Source organism: Pipistrellus hanaki, assembly GCF_964339955.1.
Source record: "Pipistrellus hanaki genome assembly, chromosome: 20".
Classification (NCBI taxonomy): Eukaryota; Metazoa; Chordata; class Mammalia; order Chiroptera; family Vespertilionidae; genus Pipistrellus; species Pipistrellus hanaki.
Genome location: NC_140522.1, coordinates 152,884 through 177,695, shown reverse-complemented (window position 1 = coordinate 177,695; position 24,812 = coordinate 152,884). Strand labels below are relative to the sequence as shown.

Below are 24,812 nucleotides of genomic sequence, written 5' to 3'. Positions count from 1 at the left end.
GACGTTTCTATTACCGTCCCCCCACCCCCACCCCATCTGGGGAAGCCGAGGCCCAGCCGGTGCTCTGATCTCCGCTGTGTCCTCAGCTCTCCTCCAGCATGCGGTTCCCAGCACAGAACGAAGCAGAGGCTCAAGTGCTACCCGCTTCCCCACAGGCGCCGAGAGGGCCACGCGGGCGGCCACGGGCCCGGGGGCACCGGGACCAACACGGCGCCCGCACGCCGACCACACGCTGAACACCAACACACAGTCCGAAGTTTGTTTGTTTTAATTCCAGCCACTGGAACAACATGAAGTTATTGCTCAGATAAATAAACCTAGTCTACGAGGAAAGAAAGCGGATAGAGAAACAACAAAACCCAAAGTGAAAACGCAAGTTCCCAATATGGTAACAGTAAACGGAGAACTCCTCCCACGAGGATTTACGGAATTCTGTGCCTCCGGCACGGACGAGCTGGCTGGGGTCCGGCAGCGCGGGCGGGGTGTGTGCGTGAGAAGGTGCGGGCCCACAGCCAGCACGTCCCCGGCAACCACAAACGGCTCTCACGGAAAAAATACAAAAGGTGTCAAAAATTTTTAGTTGTTTTTTTTCTTTTTTCCAAAGAGTTCTGGAAAACGATCCATCGGAATAGAAATAGCACCGTGTACAGACAGGCTGGCCTAGCCAGTCCTGGGCCGGCGGAGGCCGCGGCCGCGGGCACTCACTCCCGGCCGGGCGCGGCCCCGGCGCAGCGCGCACACACGTAGTCCTCCTTCGCCGCCATCTCTGGGGAGACACCAACACACACCTGATGGAACCACTGGTTGCAGCTGCCATCACACTGGACCCAGTCCACCTGGTTACAAAGAGCAGGGAGACGGGTGTTGAGGGGAACGGGCGACGGAGGCCCGGCCGAGCGTCCAGGCAGCCGGTGAGCGCCACTCTTCGCCGCGGCCGAGCCGGGCGCACCCCCCACCTGTCGGCGCCGGGCGGAGGCCGAGGAGCAGAAGAGGAAGAGGGAGGAAGAGTGTCTTCAGGAAAAGGGAGAAGCCCGGAGCCGGTAGAGCGGAGCCGGGCGAGGTCCCGGAGCAGAGCAGGCGGCAGAGAGACAGACGGGCGGGCACAGGCGGAGCTAGGGGCAAGCGCGTCCTCGAGGCCAAGCCGCACTGACCTCGTCTCCCTCCGGCTGCAGGCAGCTCCCCGCCGGGCAGATGGCGTCCTCGTCCTCCGAGTCCTCCTGCTCCGAGGAAGACGTGTCCGAGGGCAGCGAGTGGGTGTCGGCCGCACGGACGGCGAGGCCGCGCCCGCCCTCCAGCGGGAAAGCGTCCGAGTCCTGGGGGCCCAGCCTGAGCCGCTTCCGCCCGGGCGCCCAGGCCTTCCGCAGGCGGCCCCAGCGCTCGCCGGCCCCGTCCCGCTCCGGGCGGCGCTTCGGCCTCCGCTCCGGGCTGCCGCCCTCCCGCGCGGCGCGGCAGCAGTCGCCCTGGGGGAGAGAGCAGAGCAGCTTGGCCTCCAGCCGCCCACAGCCCGCGGGGCCCAGGTCCGCCGGAGAGCCCCACGCCCCTCGGTGCTGAGAAACACTGCCTGACCCGGTCAGCACTCGGCACCGACACCTCGGCTCACCCGCCCTCCCACCGGCTGTCTCGTGAGGTCAGAGGCGAAAAGCAGGTGGTGAACAGTAACCGGAGAACATCTGTGCATTCTGAAGGTTTCTCCCAAAAGGCCTTCCCACCAGGCCCGCTGCCTCCACACCGAGGTGGTGAGAGAACACCAGCCGCCCGCGTGCAGGACCGGAGCCGGGCCGAGCCCCGGCGGGTGTGCACGGCACCTGCTCCCGCAGACTCTCCTGCCCTCCGACAGGACGAGAGGCCCCTCCGCCGGCCAGGCCCCCATCGCGCACACACACACTCACACAGGCTCTTACACTCACTCACGCACACACACACACACACACTCACATACACTCACCTTCTCGCCGCCGGGCCTGCCCGGGGAGCTGCGGCCGGGCTGGGGGGCGGGGCTGGGCTTGGTGAGCAGCGCCTGGTAGAGCTCCTGGATCTCGGGAAGGGTGACCTGCAGCAGCTGCGCCTCCATCAGCAGCTCGCTCACCTCCGGGCTCACACCTGCCAGGAGCAGACAGGTCACTGCTGACGGCCACGGGGGCACCCACAGCCAGCCCGGGGCACGCAGAGGGACCCGCCAGCCGCCACCCCCGTCCTTCCGGAGCCCAGCCCACCGAACGCCCGAAGCCCTGAACACCCTGAGCCCACACTCCATCTCCTGTCTCCGGACGACCAGAGGCGCACAGACCCCACCCCGACCCTGCTCACTGCGCTCCACGCCCCGCGGCCTCGCTGACAGACAGCAGAGCCGGGCGCGGGCACCGCGGCCCGGGCTCCGCCTCCGCGGGCTCACGGCGGGCGCGACAGGCCGAGGGGAGAGGCAGCTCCCGCGTCTCCCCCTCCCACCACGGCTCAGCCTTAGGAGCCGCCTGGATCCTCAGCCAAGACGCCTCCCCCTTCCTCTCCCGGCTCCTCCCCGGGAGAAATGGCTCCCGGCCTCCCCTCCTGATCGGAGGCGTGCACACAGGCTCCTCCTGTCCAACGCCTGGTCCCCCCCCCCAATGTGAGGACCCCTGCAACCCGCCCGTGCGACCCGCCCGCCCCAGCGCCAGCCGCACCGTGCAGGGGGACGCAGCTCCATCTGGCCGCCGAGGGGGCCTGCAGAGACGAGCTCCTGCCGTCCTGGTCGCCGGGCTCGGGGGCCGCGGGGCCCGGAGGCTGGGGCGCCTGCGGGAGGAAGCGCCGTCAGGTCACTGGCCCCGGGGGGGCACACAGAGGCAGGTCCCCTGCCGTTCCCACAGACGACCGTGCGCGGAGCGGCCGGGAGCTGGCAGTGTCTCCCCTGGGCGGGCAGAGCTGCGCATGGGACACGGCCCCCGACCGCCTCCGGCCGCGTGCCGAGCGCCAGGCCGGCCTCACAGGAGCCGCACGCCTGTGCCCTCGCTCTCGAGGGCGCAGGGCCCTCCTGCCGCCGCGGTTCCGGGAGGAAGCTGCCTCCGGGAGGGGGCTCCGTGTGCCGGACCCTCCAGCCCGTCCTCCCCGAACGGCAGGCCGAGGGCAGCGAGTCCGAGCGAACGGGGGAACAGGCAAACGCACACGCACACGCACACGCACACCAGACACGGGCCCGGGCCTGCGCAGACACCCGCGGACGTCTGGGGACAGAGTGGCCGTGGAGCCGAGCGCGCTCACCTGGCTGGCGTCGGGCGCCCGGCCGCGGGTCAGCGCGAGGCCGCCGGCCGCCAGCAGCTGCTGGGCGCGGTGCTGCCAGCTCACCGTCCGCTCGATCACGTAGCGCAGGGCGTCGCCCTCGGGCAGGCGCACGCGCAGGCGCTGCAGTGAGGCCAGCAGCGGCAGGATCTTCTCCAGCGGCGGCTTCTCCGAGCGCCGGCACCGCGGGCACAGCCAGAGGCGGGGGCCGGGCGGGGCGCCGGGCGCCGCCACGCAGCCCGTGTGGAAAGCGTCGCGGCACAGCTCGCACTGCAGCATCGGCGCGGCCGGGGCGCGCTGGCACACGCACACCCTGGCCTCCGCCTCCGGGCCCGGCGCCCGCAGCTTCCCCTCGTTGGCCAGGCGCAGGGCCTGCAGCGCCTCCATCTCCCGGAGCCGGGCCTCCCCCAGCGCCGCCATCTGCAAGGCATGACCGGAGTCCGTCACACGCGTGCCGGGCGAGCACACGCTCTGTGCGCAGACACACACAGACACACCCCCCGCCGGCCCCCAGGTCTGCCGGCCCCTGTGCCTCTGCCGCGGGACACTCCCTCCCACCATCCTCAGCACGTCTTTCTGGGAGAGCTGAGCGTGTCACATGGCCCTCCCACAGCCCTCCCCACAGGCGTGTGATGGGGGGGAGGGGGAGGAAGGAGAGGGAGGGGAGGGGGAAAGGGGGAGGAGGGAAAGTGAGGAGGGGGAAAGGGGGAGGAGGGAAAGTGAGGAGGGGGAAAGGGGGGAGGGGGGAGGGGGTAAGGGGGAAGGGGGAAAAGGGAGAGGGGAGGGGAGGGGGGGCCACACACCGCGGCGGCCGTCTCCTTGCTCTCGGCCAGGACGCGCTCCAGGTCGCTCAGGCTCTCCAGCCGGCCGCTCCGCTTCTTCCCGCTGGGCAGGGGCTCCTTGGCCTTCCTTGGCTTCCGCTTGGACCCCAGAAGGCCGACATCACAGCGAGGACACAGCACCTGTGAGGGCGCAGCACAAGCTCGGCCCCAGCGCGCCAGGCCCAGGGCGGGGAGGGAGGGGGTGGGGGGGGGCCACGTTTCTGACTGTCCAGCCTCCCATCCGGACGAGCGGCCCTGACGGAGGAGGACGGGGCGGAGGGAGGAAGCACGGACCCCGATTCCAGTGGTGCCAGGGCCAGCCCAGCTCAGGGAACCAGTGGACAGCCCTCCCAGGCGTCTGCAGGGGGAGGTCCCCTCTCAGCCCGACGGGAACCTGGAGGACAGCCCTTCCCGACACGGGCACCCCGGGGCGTCGCTCCTGCGGCTGGGAGCTGGGTGGGGCGGCCGCTCGCTCACCTCCAGGAGGGAGAACGGGGAGTTCTCCATCAGGAACGTGTTGGCAGCACATTCCTTCCAGGCCTGGACCTCGGCCACCAGGGCCTCCAGCCGCGGCAGGGAGCTCAGGTGCACGGGGATGCAGCGGCCGCGCGTGACCAGCTCCACCAGCGCGTCCAGCATGGGCACGCGCCCTCCGGCCTGCACGCCGAGGAGAGCAGCGCGTCAGTGGCACGCCGATGCCGGCGGCGGGAGGGCCGCCTTCCGGTGACCGGCGAGGGGAAGAGCCAGGAAACAGCCGGGGCCCCTTCGCTCCAGCCAGAGGCTGCACCCGAACTCCCCAACGCCGTTCACAGGCAGAGGGGCTCCCCTCGGGCACGCTGGCCAGCAGGGCTCACGCCTTCACTGTGTACCAACGTGTGTCACACAGCACGGCCGCTCTCCCCATTAACGGGATAGATGCCCCGGCGTTTGCTGCAAACATCTGGCTAAACGTGTGCTGTCTGGCACTTGTCAGCAGCTGATTGACTGACACCTCTTAAAATAACACAAATGTGCCGGAACTGGTTTGGCTCAGTGGTAGAGCGTCGGTCTGTGGACTGAAGGGTCCCGGGTTCGATTCCGGTCAAGGGCATGTACCTTGGATGCAGGCACATCCCCGGTGGGGGGTGTGCAGGAGGCAGCTGATCGATGATTCTCTCTCATCGATGTTTCTAACTCTCTCTATCCTTCTCCCTTCCTCTCTGTAAAAAATCAATAAAATATATTTTTTAAAAAAAATTAAAAAAAGAAATAACACAAATGTTCAGAAAACAAGGTGGCATTTTATTCCTAGAACCTGATGGCTTTAAGAAAAACAGAATTTGAAACTCAAAAACAATATAAATTAAAAATGTAAAGCCTAGCCCGCTGAGCAGCTCAAAGACCTTTGTTCTCGATGGGCCTGGGGACCTGTGGTTTGTGAAGATGAGAGAGAGGAAGACGTCCCCACATGAACCGCTTTTCAAACCAGCCGCCCTGGAGCTCGTCAGTCCCCACAGTAGTCTGACGCCATCTCTCTAGCTGCGCGCGAGGCGGTGGGCACAGCCCTGGCGCGGGCACAGCACTCTGAACCTCGCTTCCCAGACCGGCTCGGTAATGGCGCCCGGGACGCACTGAACCCATGACCCTCGGTGCCTCCATCCAAGTGGCCGGCACGCCAACCAGGGACAACCGCACTCACCGAAGACTAAACACTCAATCCCTTTCTCAAATTCACATTTAGCTCTTTTTCTTCGATCCCCATTTGTTATCAAAGACTAAACATCTGTCCCAAATGGTCACTGGTAGGTGGGCAGACATCAGCCCCCGGCCGCACCGTCAGTGACGTTCCGCCGGGACGGACAGACCCACCTGCAGGGCCTCCGCGTCCTGCAGCCAGTCCCTGGCCCTCTGCACCGCGTCCTTCAGCACGGCCCCGCTGGGCAGGTAGGCGGGGATCTCCTCTACCTCCTTCAGCGCCGCGGCCAGGCTGGCCAGCGACTGCCGGGGCCTGGGGAGAGAGGAGCCAGCGTCAGCGCCGGCCGCCGGCCTTTCCGGGGGTTTACCGAGAAACGAGAAAACCGCGGGAGGACAGTCCGTCTAGCAGGTCCTTTCTTAAAATGGCAACAACTGTAGATGTCCCGCTGATTAGCTCTGAGTGGCTGCCCGGGACTTAAGAGCATCCAAGTGACAGCTAAGGACTTAGCGAAGCAGTAAGTCCTCCTCAGTCCTCGCTGTGTGTGCGTTAACCACACTTCCCCTCGCAGCTCAGCATCCTTCGTGTCAAAACAGATTCACGAAGAAAATTAAGATCATCCAGGAAGTCACAACAGACAGAGGATGTTTGTAGACCTGAAGCCCATGTAATTTAATTAGCCGGGGCCACCCCAGTCAATTCAGCTAGATTCTCCGGGACAGCTCAGAGCCGGGGGGACAAACCCTGTGCTCTGCCAGCGACCCGCTGGGCCGCAGAGCGTCTGTGATTGGACTGTTTCTGTGCGTTACGCTGTCAGCTGGGTCAGACGGACACAGGATGGCGGACGGTCTGCCTGGCCCAGTGCCCTCGGGACAGACGAGGCGCCCGCCACCCCTCGGCAGCAGCCGGGGTCCAGCCGGCCCTCCTGCCGCAGAGCCAGCACGAGCTCCGACCTCTCCCCAAGGCCCCCCGGACCCCAATCATTCACTGAGTGAACAACTTTCTGTCAAATACTCTCTCAAAGACGTAGAAAAGGCGTGACTCCTCTCATAACCAGAAGGAAATTTCCAAGCCAGCCCAGCCCCCCCTCAGCTTCTCCCTGCACCCGGTCCCCGGGCACCGGGGCAGCGCCGAGTGCCCCCCCCCTCTCTCACACACACACACACACACACACACACACACCCCGCCGGCCGGCTCACCGGGCGCGCAGCAGGCCCCGGGCCTTGTCGTCCCAGTGCTCGGACACCGTGAGCAGCTCCTGCAGCCGGGCCATGGCCCGCTCCACGGCGGCGCAGGGGGCCAGGCCCACGCCCAGGTCGATGAGGCGCCGCATGTCGTCCAGGGTGAGGGAGCCGGGGTCCAGGCTCGCCTGCTGCACCTCCTCCAGCCAGCGGGCCTGCTCCAGGCGCACGCGCACGGCCGAGAGCTCGGGCAGGGCCACGTCGAACGCAAAGCTCACGTCCAGCAGCGCCTGCAGCCGGGCCGCGCTGGGCGTCTCCTCCGAGAGCACCTTCTGGCTCTGCAGCTGGAGCTCCTCCACGCGGCCCAGCAGGTCCTAGAAGGCACCAGGGTGGCATCAAACCCTGATCTCATCGCTGGTTTCCTCCCGACGCAGAATCCCTGCAGTCAGCGTGCCCCTCCCCGCCTCACGGACGTTAGAGCGACACGGCGAGTGAGGTGGCACACAGCTCAACGGCCTGAGGCAGCGGCTCAACAAGACCCGCCGAGCCCCCGCCCCGAGCCGCTCCCCGCCCTGCACGCCGTCAGCGCTCCGAGCCCCCGGCCGGCGTTACCTTCAGCAGCGGAGCCTGGCTCAGGGCGCAGGGCAGCGCGTACAGCTGCGTCACGAACTGCCGCAGCTCGCTCACCGTCAGCTGGTTCGGGGACTTGCCTCCCCCGGATCGGAACCTTGGGAGACACGGGCGGCAGCCGCGTGAGCACGCACACCCCCCCCTGCCCGCCCCCCGCCCGGCTCGGCCGTGCGCCCGCGGCCGGCATGCACGCACCGCGTCTGCCGCTTCCCGGTGAGCAGCTGCTGGGCCACGGCGGCGCACTTCTCCGCGTCCTGCGTCACCAGGCGCAGGTGGCGCAGCAGGTCGTTGTCCGGGAACTTCTTCGTCTCAGACTCTTCGATCAGAGCCTTCAAGCTGGCGAGGCCTGGAGGAGGGAGAGGCGCCCCCTGTGGGTCCCACGAACGGTGCCGAGGGGCGCCGCCCCACCGGCTCTGACCCCAGGCACCGGCTCCGCTCACGGCACCGCCAACGCTCAGCACGGAGCGTCTCCACGAGCGCCTCGGCGCCCTCAGAGCGGGGCCTGAGCGGAGCCGTGGACACGGAGGGCAGCCAGTGCTCAGAGCGGTCAGTGCAGACCTGGCCGCGCCCCCGCCCCCGCCCACCGGCGCCCGCCCTCAGCCCTCGGGCCACGCACTTCTCTTCTTGCTGAGCTTGGCCTCCAGCGCGTCGCTCACGGCCAGCGCCCACTCGTTGTAGGACTCGGCCCGCAGCCTCAGCGCGTCCACCATGGGGTACAGGTCGTCCAGGGTGTAGCGGTACCGCAGCGTGTGCCTGCGGGGGGGGCAGGCGCATAGCTCGGCCGCGTGGTGCAGGCACGCCAGCAGGCCGGGCTGGCACTCGCAGGACACGGCCGACATGAAGCACGTCGTCTTGCACTTGACGCACTGGCGCTCATCGTCCGGCAGCAGCTCAAACTCCAGCCTGGCCGCGTCGACGACTCCCTGGACAGACAGACAGACCCCTGTGGTCGGCTCGTCCGTGCCCGTGGGAACCGGACGAAGACACGACTTGTATAAAAGCACCGAAGGCCTCAGGGCTCCGCCAGCGGACCCACCGCGGACCCACCGCGCAGACCCACCGCGCGGCATGGACCCACCGCGCGGCACAGACCCGCGGGCGGCGGGCCCCGCTCACCAGCTTGCGGGCGGTCTCGCGGAGCGCCCGCTCGTCCTCGATCATGACGGCCATGTCCTTCTGCACGGTGGAGGCCACCACCACGTCCAGCGCGCCGGCCTTGGCGGCCATGCGGCAGATCATCTCGTCGTGCGAGAACACGCAGTAGCGGTGCAGCAGGCGGTAGTGCTCCACGCACTGGCGGCCCAAGGGCAGCTGGGGAGACAGGAAGCATGTGAGCCCAACCCCGTGGACTCCCCGAAGGTCGCCTTCCGGGCTGCAGGGCACCCTGCCTCTCCGAGCCCAGCCGAGCCCTCGGTGGAAAGGCACGGACGAGGCCCGTGTGTCAGGGTGCCTCACGGTCACAGCCAGGCAGAGCGGAGTGGGAACACGGAGGTACAGTCTCTGCAGCCGCCGTGCTGGACGGGGTGTGGAACAAGAATGCTCCAACGACACCGAACAGTGACAGGGCAGCAGCCGCAACCCCCGGGGACAAGGAGCAGCCATTGCTCCCGGCGCCATCGCCACACGTCAATCAGCGCCTTGTTGGTGGACGGCAGTGAGAGCACCGACAGGAAACCCCCCCAACACACACCCGAGAGCGGCTGCTCAGTGAGGACCGGCTTCAGACTGCACCGCCATCGGTTTGCAACGAGGCACTGAGCTTCGTTCAAACGTAAATCCAGAGGCTCCTTGTCAAGCCTTTTCCACAAGAAACAGCCGTCCATGGCCGGGCAGAGGGCTCAGGACGGGCGTGTGCGAGCGCCTGGTCTCGCCCGGGAGCAGGAGGCGGTGGGGGTCCACTACCCACCAACCAGCCTTCCGAGGGCGACAGGTCTGAGCACACACACGGCCCGCTGACCGGCCCTCCGAGGGCACTGGGTCTGAGCACACACACGGCCCGAGACCGGCCTCCGAGGGCACTGGGTCTGAGCACACACACTGCCTGAGACCGGCCTCCGAGGGCACTGGGTCTGAGCACACACACAGCCCGCTGACCGGCCTCCGAGGGCACTGGGTCTGAGCACACACACGGCCCGCTGACCGGCCTCCGAGGGCACTGGGTCTGAGCACACACACTGCCTGAGACCGGCCCTCCGAGGGCACTGGGTCTGAGCGTGCCCGGCCCGAGTCCGGCCTCCGAGGGCACTGGGTCTGAGCACACACGGCCCGAGTCCGGCCTCCGAGGGCACTGGGTCTGAGCACACACACGGCCTGCTGACCGGCCCTCCGAGGGCACTGGGTCTGAGCACACACACGGCCCGCTGACCGGCCTCCGAGGGCACTGGGTCTGCGCGTGCCCGGCCCGAGTCCGGCCTCCGAGGGCACTGGGTCTGCGCGTGCCCGGCCCGCCGGCCGTACCCAGTCCACGGTGCAGAAGTTGACGGCCTCGGCGAAGTTGAAGCCTTGGTTGAAGCCGCTGTGGTAGGCTCTCGGGAACGTGATCACGAACTCCCCGGCACACTGGTTGGTCCGGTAAACCTGCGGGGGGGCGGGGGGGTTCTCAGTGACCCCGCACAGGGGCCGCCTGGACGCCGACACCAGGCTCCGAGGGTGGCTTTCTGCTCGTACACGTGAGCCAGAAAGAAAGAACTGGCCGCTGCAGGGAAGCAGGGACACAGCGCCCTGACCACAGGGCCGTGCAGGACACACCCTCCTAAGGCAGCCGCAGCCAAGAACATCCTAACCATCAACCACCACAGGCCGCCGGCTCCATTCCCCCGCCCCCCGAGGCGGGGACCTACAGGCACTTGGTGTGTCATCAGGGTGTTGGGGTTCATGATGGTCACCAGCTGGTGCAGCAGGTCCGGCTGGGCCACGAACAGCTCGGGCGCCAGCCTCTTCATGACGCTCTCCAGCTGCTCGGCGGCGTACCCGGGGACGCCGTACCAGGTCTTGGGCTCGCCCCTGAACAGGTGAGGAGACCCATCAGTACACGGGCAAACACGCGTCAAGCACACACGTTCACAGAAGAACCGCAACCTCAACACAAGCCGGCAGAGCGGCCCTCAACGGGCCCCGCGAGCTCCCCACACGGCCCACGCCGGGAGCGGGAGCTCACACCGGGAGCCGGGGAGCGGGAGCCTGGGAGCCGGATCTGACCGTCCGCGCGCTGCGGCCTTCCCTCCGGCTGGAGGCTGAGCACCGACACTCCACCGAGATCCCCAGCCTCCCGTCTGACCCTGGGAAACGCAGGATCTAGTTTCCAGGAGGATCCGGTGTCGGGGATATAGGATCCCGGGCACCACACTGCCCAGGCTGACATGGAAGGACAGCTCTCCTTTCCCTAGCCCCGCGTCGCAAACTCATCCGTCCACAGAGCCCAATGTCAACGGCACCACGATGGACATTCCCTTGGAGAGCCACCTTTTCTAAACGTGAACTTCTCCCAACGCCACTTCTTCAACACAGACTTGCCCAGGCCGTGGTGTTTTGTGGAAGAGCCACGCTCCAGGGGCCAAAGAGCCGCAGTTGGCCCACGGGTCTAGTCCATTAATGCAGACACTAATAAGGCAACCAGCATTTCTAAAGAGCTCTTGTTCTTCACAGCACTTTCGATTGTCACCCAATTAGCCTGAGCATCCCTGGGAGGGATGGTAAACAATCCTCATTTACAGCTGGAGCCATTGCCTGGGGACCAGGCAGGGGAGCTACACACAGACTCCGCCCTTCCTTGTGGCACACCCTTAGTTCCTGGTGCTGGGATTCACAGTTACGGGTCAGCATAGCTTTGTGTGTAGAAAAGAGGGGCATGGGGAGGGGAGGGCCCGTTGGGGAAATGGCTTTGGTGAAGAGTTTAAAAGCTGCCCAGCCTCCGCCCCTCTGGGGGCGGGGCCAGAATCCACACCACAAACAGCAGCGGGAAGTCCCCGGCCCCGGAGGGCACCGCCTGCCCGCCACGAGCCACACACAACACGCCACGCGCCACACACAACACGCCACACGCCCCAAAGGGCACCGAGGGGCAGCCTCTGTGAGGAAAGCCGTGGACGCCTGGGTGACACTCAGACTTAACAACAGTGTGCGCGTGACTTCAGGGCTCATGGGCTTCCCTTAACGTGTCAGGACGCCTGTCCCTGGCAGTGACCCTCCTCAGTGAGGGGGGACCGGCCTCACCAGTGCAGGTAGTTGATGGAGTAGCTCCAGTGGTCCTCGATGTGCCAGCAGAAGGACGAGAAGCACATGCCCACGTACAGCCAGGGCAGCTTCATGCCGCAGATGTCGGCCGTGATGTGGGCCAGGACCGACTGCTCCATCACCGGCATGTTGTTCAAGTTCCAGCCACTGTCCAGGTATTCCTGCCGAGACAGCGCGAGGCTCAGCTACCGCAGCTCCGAGAGCGGGGCTTTAACACGATGGGGAGCACAGTCCCCCGGAAACAAACAGAAATGCCGGGAGGGAGAGAGGGAGGGAGGGAGGACCACTCCGCTGACCCGGACGCCACAGTCGGATCCTACAGCACAGGTCTGTGTGTCTGCCACCTCCATTTGACTACAGAAGAGTGTGGACAACATGAGTGGGTTTGCATAAAGTTACAAAAATGGGCAAGTCACTCTGAGGTGTGAGTGAGCACAGTGCTGTGGGGCAGAGGCTGTCTGAGGCGGGGCGGGCAGAGGGGACGGAGGAGCTGCCGTCCAGGATCGCCCTGTGCTGGGGGACAGGGACAGCCTGCCCATCAAGCCGCACACATGTGGTTGCGTGCTTTTCGGTGCAAAGATTAGATTTCACGAAAGTTTAGTAAGAAGTGAGATGTTTACCCCAAAACATCTCACTTCTTACTAGACAGGAACAGAAACCATGCTAGGAGCTTGCTAGTGTGGAGATGATGGACTCAAACCTTAACATTCAAGACAAGTGGGCCTGGTCCCAATCGCTCAGCTTTCCCTCAAAGAGCCCATCTGAGGCCGAGGGCCGAAGCCGCTGGCCGCCGTCGCTCTGCGGTGGCCCCGCTGGGACCAGGACCACTATTCTCTTGAAATCACTAAAACCTGGTGCCCAGGGCTTTCCTGGCACCGGCGTCCATCGCTTCCAGCCGCCCGGGGGAGCCGGAGCAGCGGCACTCCCCGTGCGGCTGGCCGAACACCCACCTCCTCCTCGGGGGACAGCTTGGCCTTGCCGTCGCGGACCGGGAAGCCGCTGCCGAACTCCTTGGAGGCGATGTCGGCCCCGTACTCGACAGTGACGTCCTCTTCGATGGTGCTCACCAGGCGCCAGAACTCCTTCTCCACCAGCTCCGTGGGAACCATCTGCAGACAGCGGCGTGAGCGAGAGCAGGAGCGTGTTTCCAGACACGCACGGGGCGGCCAGCCTGCCCGGGCGTGACGGCCCGGGACCGCACCCAGGAGCACGCTCCTCTCTGTTCCTCCGGGGAGTCCGGACAGAGAGCTATTTAAGAGCTAAGAGTATCGATGGTTAGGAGTTCATGTGTCTCACCGGAGCCAGTGTGGCTCAGTGGATAGACTGTCGGCCTGCAGACTGAAGGGTCCCAGGTTCAATTCCAGTCAAGGGCACGTGGGCCCAGGTTGCAGGCTTTATCGCCAGTGGGGGGCGTGCAGGAGGCAGTCGGTCAATGATTCTCTCTCATCGTGGGTGTTTCTATCTCTCTCTCTCCCTTCCTCTCTGAAGTCAATAAAAAAACAAAAAGCCCGCCCGAGGCAGACGAGGCCACGGACCAGCGGCAGGACTGGGCAGCGATGCACGAGGGGCCGGAGGACGGAGCGGGGGCACCGTCGGAGCTTCAATCACCGGGTGAAGCACGACAACCTGACAGTGTTTGCGCTGCTCGGCACACTAAGCGGCACAGGGGTTGGTAATTCAGTAAACCTGTGAGTTTTTCTTTACGTTACACTTGCTGAGCTGGGAGGGTCAGTGGAGATTTCGTGACTGCTGCCCTGCAGTCTGTGTGGCCACCCCATCTCTAGATGGCGCTCTGGGACTTAATACCACTAAACGAGTGGCAGGTGTCCCTGTGCAGACCAAGGACTACCAGGTCTAAGTGCCATCTCAAATTTGCCTTCAGACCCACCTTCTCTAAAAGTTATTAGAATCCTACAGCAGAGCAGCATGCGTGTACATACGTGGACTGGCATGTTGAAGTAGTCAGACTTGAACGCATCTGCCATCTCCCCAAAAGTCCGGAGGGTGTAGTCTCTGGCTGCTTGTTCAAAGCCAAATGCTTCCTGTGGCTTACTGCACTCCTGCCCAAAACACAGTCACTCACATGAACACACAGAGAAGCAGGTACCACAGCTGCTCATGTCACAGCTCCACTCCTCTACAGAGAGGAGTCTGGGAGAATTACATCACAGCGGCAGTGGCGGTCCCTGTGGGTTAGTCACATTCCGTTGTCACACCACCCGGCGTTGGAGACTCTCCCCGGGAAGCAGCTCTCCGGCCCCTCGCCCGCCCGCGGCCCCGGCCCCTCCTCACCTGGGCCACACACTTAGGACACCGCCAGTCTCCCTTGGGCACGTCGTGCAGGGGCGGGACCAGGCAGAAGGTGTGGTAGCTATCGTCACACCCGTCACACAGCAGCAGCCGGTCCTCGTCGCTGCCGCTGCCGCACAGGAGGCACACGTACAGGTCCACCTGCAGCCGATGCACACCGCACGCGAGTCAGCGGCTCCGAGAGACTCCGAGCACCCAGTGGGCGCAGGCGTGACCCGGCCTCTCCCGCTGCCGACGACCTGCTCTCCCCGCCCGTGTGTCCCTCCCCCGCACCCCCCCCAGCACACACAGGCCGCCCAGCCCCGCTCCCCTCGCCTCCCTGTTCCTTCCGAGCTGGAAAGTTGGAAAATGCCTACTTGGTTTTTAAAATATATATTTAAATTCATTTCAGAGAGAGGAAGGGAGGAAGAGATAGGAACGTCAGTGATGAGAGGGAATCATGGATCGGCCATGTCCTGCACGCCCCCAAGCCAGGTGTGTGCCCTGACAGGGAATCCAACTGGTCGACGCTCAACCACTGAGCCACACCAGCTGGCAAGACATGCGTGATTTTCTATCTGGCCTTCAGCTCATCGGGAGGAGCTGGTGACGCGTGAGCAATTCTGAGTCACCCGCTTGCCCCCTCGGCGCTCACGTATCCCTCCGCGTGTCTCCTCATTACAGGCTGATCCGATAGCCGACTGTCAGACACCGAACGAGAGGCCTCAGGAAGGCTCGAAGTTACCAGCTTGGGGGAGTGCTCAGAGGCCAACTCACCGCACTGGTGGCTTTCTTGGGTCGGCTCTTGGGCTTCTCCCTCTCACTCTCTGCCAGGTGCTCCTTCTTCTCTGTGGGCTCCTGCTTGATGCTGCTTTTCATGTCTTTCTCTGCAAGAGGCATCCCCATCAGCTCTGTCCCGTGCTCTGCCTCCTCCCTCCTCTCCCCCCCAATCCACTCAGCATGCAGACAGCCTCCGATCCTTCCTCAGCGTTACTGGGTTCAACTCACGAGGGACCTCACCCATCCAACCCATCCAATCCAAGACGGGGGACCGATGCTGCTGTCTGTGACCGTGTGACACGTACTGAGGGTGAGGGGGGATGGACACGGAGGGAGAGCACAGCACGCAGTGTGGGGCGGTGGGGTCAGACGCGTCGATAGACAGTCCTTGGGGACGTCCGACTCGATGTTTCTGAACAAACCAAACGACGCTTTACTTCCTCCCTGTACGACTTACCGTGTTCGTACTTCGGAGCTGGGCAGCCCATCCGGCGCCGCAGATTGTGAGTTCTGGCTGCGGTGGTCTCTTCCGGTTCTGTCTTAACATTCGTGGCCTCCGCTCGCATGCGCTTGGCCCGCCGGGCGGGGGGGCAGGTCTCCAGGGGCGGCACGGACTGCCGCTGGGGTATGTCGTGGGGCTTGTACTCCTTGTCCTTGGTGTCCGTGGCCAGGCTCGGCTTCTGCAGACACTGGAGATCACACACGGACCCGCGCCATTACTCACCAGACACAACAGGCCTGCAGCCTTTTCATCTACCAACACAAAGCCCACGCCTCCCGCCTCACACACAGAGACACGTACACACACACAGACAAGTTACTCCAGTCTGGCCTCGAAGGCAGAGAGCTTTAAGTCCTCCACTGCCTTCCTCGTTCCAGAAACGAACTGCTGAGCACGCTCTCTCACCACAGAACGAGAAGCTGAGCAGCTCACAGAGCAGCCTCCACACCACACACAGCCGCACGGCCGGCCGTGCAGACGGCACCCGGGGCACTCACCCGCAGGCTGTCCCCCGACAGGAACAGGTTGTAGGGGTGCAGGATGCGCTCGTAATGGCCTCTGATGTGGGAGCCCACGGCTTTGCCGGGAGCAAACCCCATCTTGGTGGCAATTTTGGTCCATTTTCTGTCCTTGCAAACAACGGCAAATCCACCTTCTTCTGCAACTAACTGTTAAAAGAAGAGAAATTAGAAACACCGACACGGAGACCGCTTCTGATTCCCTCGTGCCTGGGTCTGACCCCAAAAACAGAGTGTCCTGGCTCTGGCAATCTTCTAAAAATGCATTTTCTAAGCCAAAAGGAAATACACACACACACACTACTTCTTTTTAGAGAATCTTTTTTTTCCTAATCCTCACCAGAGGATATGTTCCTTAATTGATTCTTTCTGAGACAGAGAAAAAAAGAGAGGGGGGTGGTGGTGGTGACAGGAATGTAAGAGGAAGCATCAATACATTGCCTCCTATACACCCCCAACTGGGGACCCAGCTCCCAACCTCAGTAAATGCCCCGACTGGAACCACCCCACAAGCTTTAGGTCGAGAGAAAGCGCCAACCAACTGAGCTACCGGCAGGCGACACCGTTATGTTTAACCTAGAGAATTAAACATCGCTTTCGACAGCTGCTCCACCCTCACTCTGGGCCCCAAAGCAAAGTGGAGATTTCCTGGGAGGAAGCACTAGATAACAATGAAGTATCGCTCTCTCATCATTGATGTTTCTCTCTCTCTCCCTCTCCCTTCCTCTCTGAAATCAACAAAAATATAATTTAAAACAAAACCGGAAAACAGTTGGCAGCAAAATATTTCACAAGATCAGGCTTTCAAGACCTGCCGAGTAAGAGCCCATCTAGACCGAACGAAGAACTTCTTGTACCCGTCTCCAGCAACAAAGTCTGTGCCTTAAGGCAAAGAGGAGCCGGACGACGGTCAGACGGGACGCCCCTCCTCACCTTATTCAGCTGAAACAAGTCCAGGATCCTCCTCTCCACGTGGGGGATCTTCAGTGTGCTGCCCTGCAGCTCCCAGTACTTGGCAATCTGGTCCAGGAAATTCAGCTTCACCCGGGTCTGCGCCTGGACCACACAGCATTGTGTTTGGCCACTGAAACCACTAGCCCTGGGGGAGCCTCTGGCCAGGGATTCTCCCCCGGCCTCCCCACCTCCGGCCCCCGCCCTGACCCTGGCACCAGCGCAGCCCTGAGGGCAGTACCTCCAGCTCGTTCAGCCTCTGGATCCGGGGCGTGAAGTGAAGCTTGTCGACATCACATGCAAACGGTGGCTGCCAATCCTGGGGGCGAGGCAAAGACTGTGTTAGAAGAACTTCTAATTCTGGCATTTTAAAAACTATTTCCAATCAAAACCCTGGGCCCTAGGGTCTTAATGGACACTTTTGGGTTATTTCCTTTACTTTCCAATAGTGTTCACTATAAACAAAACAGCCATACTTTAGGGAAGCTTGTAATAGCCTCCCAGTGGTCCAGCTCTCACATCCTGCAGTTTGCGGGGAAATCAGCCTGAGCACAGCCGCTTGGACAAGAATGGGGCTTCAATAGGCAGACCAGCTCCTTGTGTAACAACGGTTTCTAAAGAGGAACTAAAACTTACAGCTGCCTGCATAAAACAGTGCTACTGTGCTCAATAAATGTTCCTGAGCAAGGAAAAATTCTAATTAGGAAAGTTAATTTTTTTTCTTTATTGATTTTAGAGAGAAAGAGAGGAAGAGAGAGACATCAATTTGTTGTTCCACTTATTCATGCATTCATTGGTTGATTTTTTAAAATATGTTTTTGTTGATGCACACCCCCTACTGGGGATCGAACCCACAACCCTGGCATGTGCCTCGGAAGTGCACTGAGTGCACAGGTCACCACTCTATCCCGAGCCAAACGGGTGAGGACCACTGGTTGCTCCTCGTCTGTGCCCTGTCTGGGGATGAACTCACCACCTTAGAGTATCCGGGAGGCTCTAACCAACTGCTGCCCAACCAGGGCTGTAGGAAAGTTAAATTTAAATGTTTCTATGGAGCTGAAGGTGAAAAGTAGAAAATCAAAAGCTGACTGCTAAAAAGTTGCCAATCTAGACAACTTAGTGACAAGACTCTGTAAACAAAGAGAAGAAACACACCTACACCTTCTTAGATAGTAATTGTATCAACTGAGGTTCACACCGTGGCAGGGTTTCCCTTCACTGAGATACACACACCCACAGCTTTAATGTTTAAACCCTCCCGGACAACAGGAAGAGGCTGCAAGAAGATACAGGTGTCCTTTAAAACAACTCTGCTGCTCATCTACCCAGTCCTACCTTGAGAAAAACATCAGATAAATTCCTACAAAATACCCAGCCGGTCAGCACTCCTCAAAACCAAAAACAAGGAAGAGTCTGAGAAACCCTATCAATAACAAATGTGTTATTCTTCCCCTACTATCCTTTCCACAGGATCTCACAACCAAATTACCTTGGATCTAATCAAATTCTAAACTCTGCCCCTCCCCTCAAAGCATCTTGGTGAGCAATGACCTATCATATAAAAACATGTATTTCTGCAAATGACGTTGGGACAGCCACAGGTGGGCAGTGGAAAAACACAGGTTAGAGGAACCCGGAGAATGGGCTGCCGTCAAGTTCAAGGGTCTCAAACCCGAACCCACACCTACACAGAGCTGAGGCCAGCTCCCACTGGGGTTTGGTGACGCTTTCCAATTTGTGCAAAACGTGTCCTAATCCTGGCCAGAGCCGCTCTGGAAGAACAAGCTGGGATCCCTGGAATCTTACACACTGAATGTTACATGTACCCCCAAATTCTCTCTACAGATCTCTCTCCACCCACCCCCTCACCTTTGACCCACAAACTAAGATACCAGAATGCAAATCCTAAGATCCTGCTCTCCTGGTCTCCTCCCTCCCGGTGAGGAGAGGCGGTACCATCTGGTTTAAATATTACCAACGATGAGTTGGTACAACCACGCAGAAAATTGGGAGGATCTTGCCTTGAAGACCTTGTAATTATGTGGTTTTGATTAGGATTTGTTCTTTGTTTCTGGAGTTATGAGATTAAACTGGTAATGTTTGGGGATCTCTAGTCTGGAGTATGTATGCTCATAGGACTATGCTTAATAAAAGCTCTAACCAAGGTTCCGAGCAATAGCGCTGGGGTGTTGATCTGTGAGTGCGTTGGGTGGGGCCTGGATGAGGCTGGTTGACCTATTTGGAAATGTCTTTTGTGTGAAATGTATCATTGGACATGTGGAGGTATTATTGATATGAGAAAATGCTAAGTAACTTATTTACTATCTGAAAAGGATTTACTATCGGGGAAAGGGAGGGAGGAAGAGACTGAACATAAACTGCACCTATGTATGAGGACAATGGGGGATGGGGAGGGGGCGGAGGGTGGGGTGGGAACCTTGTGGAGGGGGGAAGAAATGAGGAACCTTTGTAATAATATGAACAATAAAGATTGATTTAAAAAAAAAAAAAAAAAAAGGGTTCCGAGGACACGAGGCTTAGACTTTAGTTCTCTCAACGTGAGGATGTGGTCAAGCTGGAGAGGGCAAGAATTCACACAGAACGCTCCGCTCTGCCCGCAGCACATCCACAGCTCAGCTCCCGCACGGACAGACGGAAACCGACACAGGCACCGGGAAGAACACTGCGTACATCTAGACTGCAGTATCGAGGGAATTTCTCAAGATAAAGACAAACAAACCAACCGCTCTGGACACAGAGTATACTAGTTTATGGGTCCGCCTCAGAGGCAATGCTACAGGTTTATTTAACAAAACACTGGAGAATCCAGGTTTGTGTGGTTACACAGAAGTTTTAATTAGCTTTTCTGTTAAGTCTGCCTGATAATAAAGAATAAAATAAATATGATCCAGCCTGAGAATTTTACCCTATCCCTTTTCTGCAAGTAAAATAATTGTTGAATATTTAAAACTCAATCTATTTACCCTCCTGTCAGGCAAGAGGCGGAGTCCACATCATAGCCATCCCATTCTAGGGGCAATTAGATAATTTTAAACACATAACTCACCAAATACCAACCCCTGCCTGTATACACACACTACCCTAAATACACGTACGAACCTGCAACTTCCCTGAAATAATTAAGTTTTTCTTTAAGTTCCCAGGTACGGAAGAGCTCCGCCTGCACCAGGGAAGAATTATATTCTGTATATTCTAGTTCTGATGCCGGTGGCCTTTTCACTTTTTAAAGATCCCTTCGCTACAGGAGAGAAGGAGGGACGTGTTTGGCACTAACCCGTCTCCCTAAGTCTGTCCCCATTCTCCGGCCGTAAGCAAACACGCCTGGGGTAAGCTGCTTGAAAGCCGTCAATTAATTAATCGGACAGCAGCCCGAGGTCCATGTCGATCCCCTTATGCTTACTTCGGAGAAAAATAACTTTGTCCGAGGTCATGATGGAATTAGATTCAAGATTCTACCGGTTACTTGTTTTTTAGATTTAGAAACAGTTGCTCCTTCATTTGCATAAGAGAAACTGACTTTTAAAAACATAAAAATCCACTCTCTCCCCCTTTGATAAAGTTTTTATCCCATTAAAATAGACTTAAGTTTTGCATCTGTTGTAAAGTAACAGATTGCCACGTGAAGTGAAATCACGTTCTAAAAAGCATTATTGTGATCTTCGCCTGGCAGTGTTCATCGGTCTTTCCCCGGAGAAACACAGCTATTCTTGAAGGGAAGAGTGCTTAGATTTTAGGGTTTTGGCAGAAAATATTTCCCGGAGACCTGACTTTTAAGCTGTTCTTTAATTAGTTGGTGCTGCCTACACATTAGATAGCAACTCTGCTGCCGAGAAGCGGTCCCGCTGGAAGTCAGATCGGACCCACGCATTGGGGCCGCCTTTTCCAGAAGCGGCTGGTCCACCTCCTGGCGGCCCTCGCAGGTTTGCTCAGTGGAGAGAGGTCTGCCCTTGCACGGACGGAAGGTCCCGGGTTTGACTCTGCTCAAAGGCACATACTTGGGCTGCAGGCTCAGTCCTCAGCCCTGATCTGGGCATGCCAGGAAGGCAAGCAATCCATGTCTCTCACGTGGATGTTTCTCTCTTGCTGTCTCCCCCCAACCCCTTCTTTCTACTCTCTCTGAAGAGAAAAAAAAAAAAAAAAAGAAAAGAAAAGAAAAAAAAACCCAGTGGGGAAAAAGAAAGTCCTCCAGTGAGGATTAACAACAAAGCCAAGCAAACCGAAAACCAGGGAGAAGGCTAGGCTGGAATAGGCGTGAGTGAGCTCCACATCACTAACACTTCTTTGCACAAAAAGGACTTACTTCTTATCTGTTCCTAAAGGCGGAACCAGTAGGCTCAAAGATGCTGACTGTGTTAAAACACACGTTTGTTTTACACTCTGGCCACAATGGTGAAGGATCGAATTAATGACCACAGGAAGTTACAGGTGAAAAAATGTGCCTGGTGCCATCGGGCATCGCCAGAGGCCAGAGAGGAAACCTGTGAATCCTGCTGCCTATGGAGTGAGTTCCCATCACACGTGGCAGAGGCAGAAGCCCATGGAGTCTGCCTGGCGGTCACTCCCCCAAGTCATCATCTCCGAGCACCACAGCGGACATGGCAAAGGGCACCCATCCTCAGAGACACCGAGTTCCTCCAGAGGGAAACGGAAACAAAGCCCGAAGCCAGGCTGAGGAGTAACACAGCCCAGGACACGAGCCTGGCTACCCGACAGCGGAAGGAACTGGAAACCAAGGCCCCCGTCCCCTCTCAGCTTTTCCCCCAGGGGCAGTCTCCATCCCTCATCACTTGTCTTCCTACATCCCCACCAACCTCTGTGGACCGACCCCGTGCTCAAAGGGAAGGCAGGCTGGGCCCCTCCCTGAGCAAGCGGCGACCCGCCCCTCCGGCCACACACGGGAGACCACAGAGCAGGCGCCAGCACATGCTCCCCAATGCCCGCCCTCAGCTCCGAGGACAAGACCCGGGAGCCACTCGGGGCCCAAACTTAGGGAGCCAGACTCCCCTAGAAACAGACATTATGTAACACTGCAAAACCCACAGCTCTCCTCCTCGCTACTTTGTTTCTACGACACGAAGCCACTTGCTCACAATTAGCTCCGGGAACGCAAGTTTCCGAAACACTGTTTCCACCTCCCCAGCGCCTTTGTTCCCCAGGGCCCCCTCCCCAGAGCCCGGCTGCCGGAGAGGCTCCTCCGCCATCCCCTCTGCCCCAGGCCGGGCCCGGAGACAAAGGAGGCGGCGGCGGCGGCGCGGGGCGCGGGGCGCGGGGCCCGGTGCGGGGCGCGGGGCGCGGGGCCCTGGGCGCGGGGAGCGGGGAGCGGGGCGGCCTCCCCACACGGGATGCCGGCGCCTTTCGTGTCCCCTCCCCGCACACCCTGCAGGGACCACCACGCGCATCGGAGCCAAGCGGGGATCCGAACCCCCGGCCCCGCCATCCTGGTGGGGAAGGCCCGGAACAGGCGTCGGGGGAGAGATGGGGAGGGGGGGGCCGGTTCCCCACTCGCCACGCGGGCGGCTCGCTCCCGGGGCCGCGGCCCCTCCCGGTGAACCCCCCGGCCCGGCGCGCCCCAGCCCCGCGCCTTCCCAGCCCGAAGCCGGGGCTGCGGCCGGGCCGGGAGGACGGGTTCGGGTCCCCGGGCTGCGCCTAGCTCCCCCGCTCCTCCGCCCCCGCCCGGCGGCGTCCCGGGCGCACAGGCCGGGTCCGGGGGCGAACTTAACAAAAACTACAGCCCGGGGGGGATCGATCCGTGTTGCAATTGGGGGGTCGATCGGTGCTGTAATTGGGGGGATCTATCGATGCTGTAATTGGGAGGGGGGTCGGTGCTGTAATTGGGGGGGGGGGTCGGTGCTGTAATTGGGGGGTCGATCGGTGCTGTAATTGGGGGGGATCGGTCGGTGCTGTAATTGGGGGGGGGCGCGGCTGGAACACGGGGTTCCCGGTGGGGAGCGCGCTGAAAACAGGGGTCGCCGCGAGGAGGCGCTGCCGCCACGGCGAAGGTCACGGCGGCGGCGGGCCCGGGAGGGGCGGCGGGGGCGGGCCGGGCGGGAGGGAGGGAGGGGCCGGGCGGGGGGCGACTCCGCAGCGGCAGTTGGAGCCCAACGGCCCCGCCGTCCAACCGCCGTCCGACCCACGGTTGCAGCCGTTGGGGACCGTTCCGGGGGCCCCCACCGACCCCGATCGGTCGCGGCCCCGGCGCGAGGGGGCGCCCCAGCCCCGGGCAGGGGGCCGGCTCCGGGGCCCCGAGGGGGGTCCCGCCCGGCGCCGCCCGCGCGCCCCCGGCCCGTCCCCGCCCGGCCGCCCGCCCCCCCGGGGCCCGCCGCCGCCGCACAAAGGGCCGCGCCGCCGCCATATTGAAACTTTGCTGCCGCCGGGACTCCCCGCCCGCACCCCGAGCCCGCACCCCGAGCCCCGCACCCCGCGCCCCGCCCCGCACCCCGAGCCCCCGGCCCCGGGCGCCCGCACTCACCGGCGGCGGCCGCACCTTGCAGATGCCCGTCTGCTCGGCCACCGGCCGGATCTTGTGGATGAAGGCGAACGGGTCGGCGAACTCCTCGCGGCTGGGCTCGAACACCGGGCACTCGGGCGGCGGCAGGAACTCGCCCAGCGGCCCGGGGCCCCCGAGCGGCGGCGGCGCGGGGCGCGGGCCGGGGGGCGGCGCGGCGGCGGCGGCGGGGTCCATGGCCGCGGCGCGGGGTCCGGGGTGCGGGGTGCGGGGTCCGGGGTGCGGGGTCCGGGGCTCCGGGCTGCGGAGCCTCCGCGGGGCCTCGGCCTCGGCCTTCCTCCTCCTCCTCCTCCGCCTCCGCCTCCCCGTTCGCGGACGACGGGGCCGGGCTGCGCAGCCACGCCGTGCCCCTCCGCGCCGCGGCAGGAAAAGGAGTCCCGCCCCGCCCCCGCCGCCTCCCCGGACCCCTCCCTCCCTCCCTCCCTCCCTCCCTCCCCTCGCGGGGCCCCGGGCTCTGCCCCCCGCCCCCCACCAGCCGCCTCTGGGGAGGGAGGGGCCCGCGGTGGCATTGCGCCCCGAGCTGCGTGCCTGGGGAGGGGGGGAGATGCACCCTTGGGGGGACCCTGGAGGGGGAGGGTGCCGCCCTCGGGGGTCCCTCGGGGGCATAGGCACCAGCTCCCCGCGGGGACACCCGGGAGGGAAGGATGGAGCCGAAACCGGTGTGGCTCAGTATATATATAGAGAGCGTCGGCCTGCGGACTGAAGGGTGCCGGGTTCGATTTTGGTCAAGGGCACGTACTCTGGTTGCGGGCACATCCCCAGTGGGGGACGTGCAAGAGGCAGCTGATCGATGATTCTCTCTCATCGATGTTTCTGACTATCCCTCTTCCTCTTTGAAAAAAAAAAAAAAATCAATAAAATATATAAAGAAAGAAAGGTCAGCCGGGGAGGGCCACAGCGGCGTCCCCTCCGGACCTGGTGACGGGGGGAGGGGGGTCTCTGGTGCAGGGGGAGACCCCGCAGGCCCGGGGGGACACGTGGGAAGCGGGGTGCCCGCCCTGAGCCCCGGCATGTCTGAGCATCATGAACAGCTCCTTATCTGCGGGCGCGGAACGCTGGGCCCGCATTAGTCTGTTGGCTTATCGGAGCTCCGCCGCCATCCTGTGGGGCGGGAGCTGCTGGTATCCCCGTCCTGCAGAGCGGGCGACGGTACCCAGAGGGTGAGGGACTCTGGGCCTTGAACACGTTTGGCACTATTTTTTTTTTTTCTGCTAGGGTCCTGCCCCAGAAAATGGGGAGAGAGGAAACTCAGAAGATAAGACTCCACCCTAAAAAGACCTCATTTTATCCAGAGGGCAGCCCCCCCGCCCCTAGGACTTTGCTGGGGCCTCCCGAGGAGGAGGCCGCAGAGGCCTAGCCCGGCTCCTGGGCCTTAGGCATGCTTCAGCCAGAAAAGGGGGGGGGGGGCGGGGGAGCCGCCTCCCCCATAAAAAGTTCCCACAAAGACTGGCCCCTCAAGA

At 61.8% G+C, this 24,812-nt stretch overlaps 1 protein-coding gene across 2 annotated transcripts; it reads right to left on the bottom strand.

Moving 5' to 3' along the window:
* Positions 1-245: 245 nt before the first annotated feature.
* Positions 246-23,680, bottom strand: KDM5B (lysine demethylase 5B). 2 transcript variants are annotated; one of them, XM_084868495.1, is made up of 25 exons: positions 23,317-23,680; positions 17,068-17,145; positions 16,809-16,931; positions 15,855-16,025; positions 15,313-15,544; positions 14,853-14,962; positions 14,079-14,237; positions 13,727-13,846; positions 12,737-12,895; positions 11,766-11,947; positions 10,394-10,556; positions 10,011-10,130; positions 8,670-8,864; positions 8,170-8,476; positions 7,749-7,899; positions 7,536-7,650; positions 6,942-7,297; positions 5,919-6,057; positions 4,548-4,727; positions 4,053-4,211; positions 3,232-3,669; positions 2,658-2,766; positions 1,946-2,100; positions 1,152-1,460; positions 246-836 (listed from the first exon to the last, which is right to left on the bottom strand). In XM_084868495.1, the coding sequence occupies exons 1-25, from the start codon at positions 23,527-23,529 to the stop codon at positions 702-704; spliced, it is 4,578 nt and encodes a 1,525-aa protein (XP_084724621.1). In that variant the 5' UTR covers positions 23,530-23,680; the 3' UTR covers positions 246-701. The 2 variants fall into 2 exon arrangements, with proteins under 2 accessions (XP_084724621.1, XP_084724622.1); XM_084868496.1 differs by having other exon boundaries at positions 23,332-23,680.
* Between the last annotated feature and the right edge of the window lie 1,132 nt (positions 23,681-24,812).